The sequence below is a fragment of the Ammospiza caudacuta genome, chromosome 8 (assembly GCF_027887145.1).
Source record: "Ammospiza caudacuta isolate bAmmCau1 chromosome 8, bAmmCau1.pri, whole genome shotgun sequence".
Taxonomy (NCBI): domain Eukaryota; kingdom Metazoa; phylum Chordata; class Aves; order Passeriformes; family Passerellidae; genus Ammospiza; species Ammospiza caudacuta.
The window spans coordinates 6,348,041-6,359,714 of NC_080600.1; the positions used below are offsets into that span (position 1 = coordinate 6,348,041).

At 45.9% G+C, this 11,674-nt stretch overlaps 1 protein-coding gene across 1 annotated transcript; it reads left to right on the plus strand.

Moving 5' to 3' along the window:
- The first annotated feature begins 6,391 nt into the window (after positions 1-6,391).
- On the plus strand, positions 6,392-11,047 carry LOC131560512 (uncharacterized). Its single transcript, XM_058809294.1, has 3 exons — positions 6,392-9,615; positions 9,766-9,957; positions 10,959-11,047. The coding sequence occupies exons 1-3, from the start codon at positions 6,444-6,446 to the stop codon at positions 11,045-11,047; spliced, it is 3,453 nt and encodes a 1,150-aa protein (XP_058665277.1). The 5' UTR covers positions 6,392-6,443.
- Positions 11,048-11,674: the final 627 nt, after the last annotated feature.

The following is an 11,674-nucleotide window of genomic DNA, read 5'->3' on the forward strand; positions in this document are numbered from 1 at the left end:
CAACCATTTTCTGAACGTTTTCCTTTACTTTCATTAATCCATTTACAATGAGAAGGTTGGTATCTTATGGCTGCTCAGTTGATACTGCAGTAGGTATTAGAGCTGCAACAAGTGGTTCATTCCTTTCAGCAGCGATTCGAGCTTCATAATCTGCAAATCTGTCACCTGCTTCCAGGAGGGTGTTACCTTTAGAGTGCCCTCAGCAATGCACAGTTGCCACGTGCAATGGGAGCTCCACCGCCTCGGGGAGCCTGAGGATTTCAGCTGCATATTTGGCCATCTTCTCTTGTGCAGTCAGGAGTTCTCTTTCTCACCATATGGCTGCGTGGGCATGAACAATTCCATAGGCATGTTTGGAATCAGTGCAAACATTAACTTCCCTTCCTTTTGCCACTTCTAATGCCAGAGGGAGGGCTATCAGCTCAGCCTCTTGTGCTGAGGTTCCTGCTGGAAATGGCTTTGACTCTATTACCTCTGAGACTGTGCTCACAGTGTAGCCCGCCATTCGCACTCCCTGTCTCCCAAAACTGCTGCCATCACAGCAGCAGTTCATGGCTGAACCAGTTCATGGCATCTGGGAGTGGCTGTTCCCCTGGATTTTGGCGGCTGGAGCGCACAGCTTCCATGGTCTCTGGGCAGTTGTGTACTGCAGGTTCAGCTTTGGATTTTCCTGGCAGAAAAGAGGCAGGGTTAACAAGATTGGTCACTTGATTCCAGTATCATCGGATTTGGCCAGGACTGCTTGGTAGTTTAGGAACCTCGAGGAAGACAGCCAATGTTTCCCTTGCTGATCTAAAACAGCCGACACTGTGTGTGACACTGAGACACTCATCTTTTGTCCTGTGTAAACTTCTATGCTTCTTCAATGTTCATGATCACTGCTGCTACTGCCCTGAGGCAGGCAAGCCAGCCCTTTCTCACAGTATCGAGTTGTTTAGAAATCAGGCCACTGCCCTTTTGTTAGGACCCAGTTGTTGTGCCAGAACCCCTAAAGATATTCTCTCTCTCACTGGGAATACCCATAACGGCTTGCTCTTGTCAGGCAGCCCCACAGCAGGGGCCCTCATGAGTTCGCACTTCACTCCTTCAAAGGCCCTTCTCAATTCGGGGGTCCATATCACGGTAGTTTTAGAAATTTTCACCAATTTGTCTGAAGGTTTTGTCCTGGTTTAGGGCAAATTTGGTAGAGAACCTCCAAAGGAGGGCCCCTCCCGAAAGAAAACCCACACGGCCCCTCCCCCCAACCGGTTTGGGAAAAAATTCCTCGGAGAGAAGGGGAAAGAACCTGTTTATTTGACAGGCACAGCACCCCCCAGCACACAAAATGAACAATACCGGATGACACCGCTCTGAGAAAGATGACAAAATCAGAAAGTCTCTTTCGGGGGTGGTTGCTCTGTTCTCAGTCCCTCCGGCGCTGGGGCAGCTGCTGCAGCCAAACGGTGCAATCCCTCGGTGTTCCCAGGTCCCAGTCCGGAGCAGGTTCGAGATGGTCACAGAAACAGGAGAGGAGAAATTTGGAAGAAATTTGGACTGTTTAGCTAAACTAGCTAATAAGCAGAAGCAAAAGCAAAAGCGAGAGCAGAGAGACAGCAAGCAAAGCAGAAAAGCCAAAAGCTAAAAGCAAAAAGCGAAAACAGCCCTATGTACTGCCCGTCTCTGTGTCCCTGATAAGAGAAACCCAAACAAAACTTCCACTCGTCAGAGACACTCTTAAAGACACAGAACACATGAATGGGGATACAAGCATCATAATGTCACCCCAGGACATTCCACCCCTTATCCCCATATCATCAACATACTACAACACATCATGCATTATTCATACAAAATTTCCGTCTGTTTCCCCAAAATTTACGAGCAATACCCATCATGCCTTCATCACATCCACACACTGGGCCACTGAATCCAGACCCTATATTACAGAGCTGCAGGATTCCCCCCTTTCACTTTACTCACTTACAGCTCCATCTATCACTTGCTCAGGCCTTCAACACATACACATTTCCTTTTCCATCTTCCACTTGCTCAGACCTCCGACACTTACACATTTCCTTCTATCTCATGTCTGTATGGTTTAATGTACAGACAATGGCAGTAACATCCAATGAACAGTGATATTGCATATCATTCTTACCTCACAATCAGATCTCCCTGAGGTACACATTGTGTTGTTCCATCTCTTTGCATTATCCACCATGTGCAACCTGGTCCCTGAGCAAAGACAACCCCATGAATGGGTTTGTCTGTACTCGAGGCAGAATTGATCCACACAGTCTTCCCTAACAAACCTCCGATATGTACCACTGGGACTTTGTCTCCTTCTATTACGTTCAGGGACTCAGACTGGGCAGGACCTGCTCGGTTGGTGGAACCTCGGGTGTTAACTAGCCAGGTGGCCTTTGCTAAATGCTGCTCCCAATTTTTGAAAGATCCCCCACCCAAAGCTCTCAACTGAGTTTTTAGTAATCCATTGTACCTCTCCACTTTTCCTGCAGCTGGTGCATGGTAGGGGATATGGTACACCCACTCAATGCCATGCTCCCTAGCCCAGGTGTTGATAAGGCTGTTCTTGAAATGAGTCCCGTTGTCTGACTCGATCCTCTCAGGGGTGCCATGTCTCCACAGAACTTGCTTTTCAAGGTGAAGCCCCAAAGCAGATAGCCTCCAAGAAACAATGAGTTAAAACATAGAATGTGAGGCATTTGAAGAAGACATAATATTAGGAAACACATAGAGCAATTAATCAGCTAAAGCATGAAACACAAGGACAGGAAGGAGATAGGGATAGGGGGAACTGATGGGCTAAGCATGTTCAGGGCCAACAATGTCAAACTGACCCTAAGAACTCTGCCAAGCTATAGAGACCAAGCCAAGTACACCGGGAATTAACCAAATTAGGAAAGAGGTTCAAAAGTTTAAAGAGGAAGACTCATCGGAAAGACCCCGTCTATGATGAAGGCAACAGGAACGACCACCTGAGAATTCCCCAAAAGAGATGTCTCCACCTACGCTCCGCCCACGCTCCGCCTACACCACGCCCCATATGAATATGCATGATTATGTATCTGATCTGATGTAATCCTATACACAAAATTGTGTATAAGGCTTGCTTTTGCTATGTGAACTCAGAAATCCATTTTCGTGATTTCTCCGACGCGTCGTAATAAAATACCTCCTGCTTATCTGACTTAGGCTGAGTCTCTTAAGCAGTTATTCTCGCCTTTTGGGGCAAAATTCGGCATCATTTTCTGGCGACCCAGGTGGGACCAGACAGGAGATCCGGGCCCTGAGGTCCTCCCGGGCCGGGTCCGGGGTCGGGATTCTCTGGGCGCCCCTGACGAATTTTTGTCAAGAAGAGACCCCCCCTGGACTGGCGCCTTGGTGGACGGAGGGTTCCCTACATCTCCTGCTTCAATTAAGAGGTATTTTAATTGTTTATTGGTTTTATTGGTAAGGAAACGGGGGTCAGACGTGACCGCCCGAAGGGAAAGCTGGGGGACGCCCCGGTAACGAATCCCATTGGGTTGCTAGCGTTGGGTTGCTAGCATTGGTTTGCCGGGGTTGTTGCTAGCATTGCTTTGCCAGGAGATTCCCCGCATTGTTTTTGTAAAGAAAAGGACAAAAGTCCTGCTGAAAGAAGTGTTTGTTTATCTTGGTATTTTTTTGGTCTGTATGGGAAACTGTTTTAACATTGTGTTTGATGTTGTAATACTGTGAATTAAGGGTTAAGAACTGAAACTGCTATCTGAAGAGGTCTGTCAGCCGGTGATCTTTTGTGTCTGTTCTATGTGTTTGTTGCAAAATCTTACAGAAAATATTTTGCTGCTCTCTCTATAATTTTTAGAAGAGAATAAGTTGATAGATATCCGGAAGAAAATTGTGACCTCCTGCAATTGTTACACTGTCTACGGTTGCGATTGCACGAATCTGGCAAACTGGTGTCTCACGGTCTGTAGGTGACCTCGCGTGACCAAACCCGGTAACAGTCTGTTCTGATATAGACCATAAGGTAGGAATTCCTTTATAAAGGTGTGAGTGTATGGTTGAGAGTGAATGAGACGCAGCATCGCTGCGGCGCGAGAAGCTAGGACAAAAGCGACTGAAAATTGTGTGAAGTGTTAAAACCAACACAGGGAATAACTATGGGAAGTCAACAGAGTAAGGACGTAAATATGAAAACCCCCTTAGGATGTATCCTAAGACACTGGAAGGACTTGGGAGGGATCCCGGGGGGAAACATAAGTAAAAAGACACTCCTTAAATATTGTACGCAGTGGTGGCCGTTGTACAAGTTAGATGACAATGAGAAATGGCCGCCGGAGGGAACAACTAATTATAATACTATTTTGCAATTGATGCTTTTCCTCCGCCGACTTAACAAATGGGATGAAGTGATGTATGCTGACATGTTCTTTACCCTAAGAAATAAACCGGAGTGGCAAAAAGAGTGTGGGGTAAATGTAGCACCTCAGGACCCCCTAGTGCTAGCCCTGGAAAAAGATAAGAAAGGTTCAAAGCCTAAAGAACGGTGCTGTGATGCATGTAGCATTGGGCAGCAATGTCTTAAATTGACAAGAAGGGATAGTGGAAAGGAGAGCGAAATAAGCCTGTGGGAATACCATCCATTCGCCCCAGGACGGGAAGGGCCTCTTCCCAGGCCAAGGGAGGAACAAGGGGATCCTAGCCCCTTAAAGGAGCTGGAACGATGGTGGAAATCTAAGTTTGGGCACAGTCCTCAGAAACTAGATAACACTTGGGAGGAGGATAGCCCATTAAAATCGGGGATGGATAAGAAGGAAAGCAGCCCGCAGGGACCAGATAGTCCACAGGGGTCGGGAAGCTACAAGGATGTTGACAGCCCACCCAGATTAGAAGTTGAGAGGGAAGAAGGCAGCCCACATGGAACAGAGAGTCGAGGGGAGACACGCAGCCTCCCCGAACTAAGTCCATATGGGGATGGTAGTACACCCAAAAGTGGAGGTTTTGGGAAATCAGGTACCTGTAGAATAGAAACTAGCACACCGAGGACTGGGGATAACTCACTGGGAGGCAACGTCTCTAAGCTAAGGTATAGTGAGAAAAATGACACTGAGACATGCGAAAGGGAGGTAGAGAACAACTCACAGAAGCTGAATATAATAATTCAGATAGAGGATAAGAGAGATGGAAGGGGAACAGAAGATGAGGACAGTAGCCCGGAACAGGATAGGCGCCGGCAGATGCGGGAAGAAAGGCGACAGATGCAGAGCGAGGCGCGGCTGGACTGTGTAAACCATGCCAGGGGGGTAGTAAGAAAAGAATTAACAGAAATAGAAGGTGAAGATGAAGAACAGGGAAAGAGAAAAGAGAAAAGAAAGAATAGGGAAGACATTGAGGCACAGGAAGATCCTGGGGAAGGGACTAGTCATTCGTATTATACCAGATCTGTGGCACGGAGGGAAGCAAAGCAAGAAGAGGAACGGAACCATACAATAGCTCCTCTCCGACAACTTATGCCGATGGTAGGAGAAAGGACCAGGGTAAAGGTACCGTTCTCCACAAGTGATCTGAACAATTGGAGGGATGAGGCAAGGAACTTCAGGAGGAATCCAGAGGGAGTAGCGAAGAGGTTTGAATTAATGGCAAGGAATTTAGATATTGATTGGGAAGATATAGAGGTGATGTTGTCAGAATTGACAGATACAGAAAGGGAACTCGTATTGGAAACAGGAAAACGACATGCTCAAGTATTATCAGGGAGACTAGAAGATAATTTCCCCAGCAGTAAACCAGAATGGGATCCGGGCAACGAAGAGCACTATCGACGATTGGTGCAGTACAGAAAGCTGATAGCGATGGGCTTGCGTAATGCGATCCCTAAGGCTATCAATTGGTCGATGTTATATGACATTAGGCAGGGAAAGGATGAGACCCCGTCAGAGTTTTTGGATAGACTTAGGGCAGCCATGAGACAATACACACCCCTGGACCCGGCAACGGAAGAAGGGAAACAACACCTGTTAGGGTTAATGATGGGACAGAGTAACCCAGACATCAGAAAGAAATTGCAAAAGCTTGAACATCCAGAAAATAAAAACCTGGAGGCCTTGTTGAATGAGGCATGGAAGGTATATAATAATAGAGAAGTTGAGGAGAAGAAAAGGGAGGACAGGAGGATAGCTCGAGTAGTGGCTGTGGCAGTGGCAGCTCAGAAGACAGGTCACTCGGAACCTGGAACCAGGGGTAGGGGTAGAGGCTACCCGGTGAGAGGGGGAGGAAGGTTCCAACCCCACCCAGCTAGAGTAGGGCCAGATCAATGTGCATACTGCCTACAGACGGGACACTGGAAACAGGAATGCCCCCAGTTAAAGAGAAGGCTAATGGCCACCACTACCACCACACAGCAAGAAAGTGAATGAGGGGGACCGGTGGGCCATACCCTAGCAGACCCACTGGTTAAAATGGAGCTAGGGGAAGGTAAAAAGGAATTGGACTTTTTGATTGATACGGGAGCAACCTTTTCAGTTTTAAATCAAGAATTGGTACCTAAAAGTGATGAATTTGTACAAGTTGTGGGAGCAACAGGCCAACCAGAAAAGGCTTACTTTTTGAAACCTATCAAATACAAAATTGGGAAACAAATGGGAATACACCAGTTTCTGTATTTGCCAAATTCGCCAAAACCTCTACTAGGGAGAGACTTATTAGAAAACTTGGGAGCCATAATAAAGTTCAAAAAGGACAGATTTGAATTTCAAGTAAAAGAAGAACAACTGATTACAGCCCTAAGCCTAACAATCAGTTGTGTGAAACCTAAACCTGAGAATCACAATTTTGAGCGAATCCTGAGCGAGGCATACCCATTAGTATGGGCTACTGATATACCTGGAAAATCAAAACAAGCAGCACCGATTGTTGTTGAACTTAAAGATGGGGCAAGACCGGTGGTAAGAAAACAATACCCTTTGAGAATAGAAGACAGGAAGGGGATTGAGCCCATAATCAAAAGGTTTTTGGAACTGGGGTTATTGGTAGAATGTGAATCGGATTTTAATACACCAATCTTGCCAGTAAAGAAACCTAATGGAGCTTACAGACTAGTTCAGGACTTGAGAGCAGTAAACGAAATAACCAAGATATTACATCCTTTAGTTGCTAATCCATACACGCTTTTAACTAGACTCAAGGATAATTTGGTCTGGTTCACTGTATTAGACTTGAAAGATGCATTTTTCTGCCTTCCCTTAGCTCCCGAGAGTCAAAAGATTTTTGCCTTTGAATGGGAATCTGTAGATAAAGGAAGAAAGACCCAACTTACCTGGACGGTATTGCCCCAAGGATGGACAAACTCCCCTACGATTTTTGGGAATCAGTTAGCCAAAGAATTAGAACAGTGGGAAAGGCCGCTGGGAGATGGCACCCTTCTGCAATACGTAGATGACCTTTTAATAGCAACAGTGACAGAGGAAGAATGCATTGAATGGACTATTTCCTTGTTAAATTTCCTGGGTTTAAGTGGATACCGAGTCTCTCAACAGAAAGCACAGCTGGTGCAAAAAGAAGTAGTGTACCTGGGATACGAAGTCTCCAGAGGACAGCGATCCCTGGGAGCAGCTAGGAAAGAGGCCATCTGTCAAATGCCCAAACCAGAGACGGTGAGAGACCTGCGCGCCTTTCTGGGAATGACAGGTTGGTGTCGGCTGTGGATCTACCAGTACGGGATACTTGCTAAACCACTGTACGATTTGTTGAAAGAAACCAAGGATGTTCTAGTTTGGACTCCCGAGGCAGAAGAGGCCTTCAAGAAGTTGAAGCTGGAGCTAATGAGGGCACCGGCTTTAGGTCTCCCAGATGTATCAAAACCATTCTGGCTGTTCTCCCATGAACGACAAGGGATGGCCCTAGGAGTCCTGGCACAGCAGTTGGGAACACACAAGAGAGCTGTGGCCTACTTCTCCAAGCGACTGGATGAAGTAAGTAAAGGATGGCCAGGCTGTCTGAGGGCAGTGGCTGCAGTGATAATTAACATAGAAGAGGCCAGAAAGCTCACACTGGGCCAAAAGATGACTGTGTTAGTATCTCACACTGTGTCAGCCGTGCTGGAACAGAAAGGCAACCATTGGTTGTCCCCATCCAGATTCTTAAAATACCAGGCCATCTTGGCTGAATCAGATGACGTAACCATTCAGGTAACTAACATTGTGAACCCAGCTTCATTTCTGGAAGGGAGAGCCCTAGCAGAACCCATCGAACACGACTGCCTGGAAACAATTGAAGCCGTCTATTCCAGTCGCCCAGATCTCAAAGAAGAGCCGCTCGAAGGTGCGGACAACTGGTTCTCAGATGGCAGCAGCTTCGTGAAGCAAGGAGTAAGAATGGCTGGCTATGCAGTCACCACTACAGAAAGGGTAATTGAGTCAAACCCCTTGCCTGCAGGGACTTCAGCTCAAAAGGCAGAGCTAATAGCTCTGACCCGAGCCCTGGAATTGGCAGAAAACATGCAAATTAATATATGGACAGACTCTAAATATGCCTTCTCTGTTGTACATGCTCATGGGGCCATCTGGAAAGAAAGAGGACTATTGACTACACAAGGAAAAACAGTCAAACATGCAGAAGAGATTCTGCGATTGCTAGAGGCGGTCCAACTCCCAGCACAAGTGGCCATAATGCATTGTAAGGGACATCTGAAAGGTAACACTATACCAGAGATAGGGAACAGGAAGGCAGACACAGAAGCTAAATTGGCGGCCACAAGAAATAGGGAAGCGGAAATAGCGGCCCTAATACCAGGGGAGCTGGATATCAATATCCAGCCAGATTACCAAGAGTCAGATCATAGATGGATTCAAAGGAATAAGGGCAAAATACTAGAAAATGGTTGGGGTCGATTAGAAACAGGACAGTTAGTGATACCAGGAAACGTGATGTGGCAGTTTGTGAAGGCAGAACATGAGAAGGCCCATTGGGGCCTAGATTCGCTTTACCAATATTTGCAGACCAGAATAGCAGGACCAAAATTATTTACTACTATAAAACACGTTACGTCCCAGTGCGAGCGGTGTCTGAAAAATAACCCGAACACAGGAACCAAAGTACATCAAGGAGCCATAAATCGAGGTAAATTCCCAGGTGAAGTATGGCAAATTGATTTTTCTGAACTCCCAAGAAAAGGGGGGTTTCGGTATTTGTTGGTAATAACTGATACATTTTCTGGGTGGCCTGAAGCATTCCCTTGTAGGACAAATAAGGAAAGAGAAGTGACCAAAGTACTGTTGAATGAAATTATTCCACGGTTTGGGGTACCAAAGAGCATTTCCTCGGATAGAGGTACACACTTCTGTGCAAAAGTGGTGAGAGCAATAAGCAAAGCATTACAAATCAAATGGCAACTACACACACCTTATCGCCCACAGGCCAGTGGGCAAGTGGAAAAGATGAATCATCTCATCAAACAGCAAATTGCCAAAATATGCCAGGAGACTAATTTGCAGTGGTATCAGGCTTTGCCTATTGCTTTGCTCAGGCTGAGAGTCAAACCAAGATCAAGAGAGAAGTTAAGCCCATTTGAAATTTTGTATGGTAGACCTTACGCTATGCAAGTTGTAAATGGAGACGTTATAGACCAAATCGGTAATCAGTATATTTATGATTATGTAATTACGGTGGGGAAACAGTTTGATAAGAATGCTACTGTGGTGATAGAACACCAACCTAAGCAACCTGATTGCAAATTGCATCCGTTTAACCCCGGTGATTGGGTATATGTTAAGAATCTTTTAGGAAAACCCCTACAAGAAAAGTGGGAGGGACCTTTCCAAGTGCTGCTGACTACCTTCACCGCGGTTCGGATCAAGGAGCGACCTACGTGGATCCACTATTCACGGGTCAAGAGAGCTCCGGAAAACAAACAAGGGGAGATCAAACCTGCCCTAGATGTACAGACTTCTGAGTCAGCTGTCTCCGCAGGATCACGTGAGAATTCAACATAAACTAACATTGACTTTGCCAAAACCTTTATCCCTCATAGCAGAATTTAATGCCGAAGCTAGAGCTGCATTGCGTAGCACGCCAATACAGTGGACAGGGTGGGTTGAAACATACAGTCAACAAGGACCTGACCCACAGGACCCTATTCACGATCAGCCGTGTTTTGGGTGTGGGGAAAGAAATTGTGTGGGACTAATTGGATTTCTTTGTGGAGGTTGTGATAGAAAATTTTGGAACGTACAAAGTTGTTTACTGGACCTCCAATGTTATGAGTGTAGCTGCAAAGAAGCAAGGGAGAATGACGACTATTTGGCCTTAGAGAAATTCGCCAACAGATCCATTTTAGAGGCTAGGGAATTGTTTGAAGCACCCGAACAAATTGTATTAGGGTGGTGCCATTGGAAAGTACACCGCTGGTTACAATATTGTTTGAAACTTAGTCGTTCTAAGGTTTTATCGACCCGTTGCTATTCTTCTGTCCCACGACATCCACTAATAAGTGACCAAATTGGACCTTTTAAAAAACAAAGAGATCTAGACACTGAACTAGAAAAGATTATTTTACGAGTAAAGCAAATTCACACCAAGCAACAAGAACGCCAAAAGAAACAAAATTGACAGCCAGACACTATGACCCCGACTCCACCCCAAACCTTTACAACTCTAATCATTGGACTAACGATAGTGCTTCCCCAAGGCTCTGCCCCAATAGACCCATGGTCTCATGCGCACCAGTGTATCCACCCAGAGTTGGGAACGAGAGGGCCCTATTTCGAGGTTTATGCCTTACGAAACAATCAGCCATATGCAAGTGAGGTGTGGGATCAGCCCTCCATGGTAGCATACAAGGGAGACCAAGTCCAAATTGGGTGTCGAGAACTCGACCCAGAGGAAGGGAAAACAAGGCGGCTAGTATTAACAATTAAACCCTTGATGCCAGCCTTTAAACATAACCTAATTACCTTTAGTCCAGTGAAAATGGGCAGGCCCACAGTTTGGATCCAGCAAAAAGGCCCAATTTCATGTCAGTGGAGCGACTTCAGGGAGGATCCACCCGGATCACGACAACCGATAAAGGGGGTGATTTATAGAGAAGATTCACTTGGGGAGCTACGCCCTCAAAACATAACCTATGACCCTCACCCTCTTCTCCATTCTCCGGGAGAAATTGTAATATCTAGTGGTCCTGAGGGAGGGAAAGCACTGTGTGAGATGGCATTTAGATTGGATCAGTCAATGATGTTCACATGTGAAAGGGAGTTGAAAATACTGGGACAGGATATTAGCTCCCTCGGGCGTGCTCTCGGGCGTGCTGTCGATTATAGGATACAATTACCAGAAGACGTGATCCCATTGTATCCAGATTTAGACTTGCCTCAAGAAACCACCCTACCAGTGGAGTGTAAAGCAGTACACAACCTAACCTTTATAGGGCCTCAGGTGATAAGAAAATCTAACGAACTAAAATTATTGTTAGACCCCACTTATTCCCTGAAGAAGGTGCAAATGAACATTCACACCGATATTACTTATTTGCAGAAGGATTGCCGACCATTTATACAGCAAAGCCTTAAGGGATGGAATGCATGGCTAGCGACAAGGTCTCATCACAGAAAAACAAAAAGAGATCTAAGTGGGTGGATTGGCACCGGATTTGGTATAGTAAACACAATAGATCAAGAGGTATTAGTAAACAAATTAA

Coding starts and splice junctions, on each gene's coding strand:
- LOC131560512 (XM_058809294.1), top strand. CDS start 6,444: ATGGAGCTAGGGGAAGGTAAAAAGGAATTGGACTTTTTGATTGATACG. Junction 9,616..9,765: donor AGACGTTATAGACCAAATCG/GTAATCAGTATA, acceptor AGAATCTTTTAG/GAAAACCCCTACAAGAAAAG. Junction 9,958..10,958: donor AGCTGTCTCCGCAGGATCAC/GTGAGAATTCAA, acceptor GAAAATGGGCAG/GCCCACAGTTTGGATCCAGC.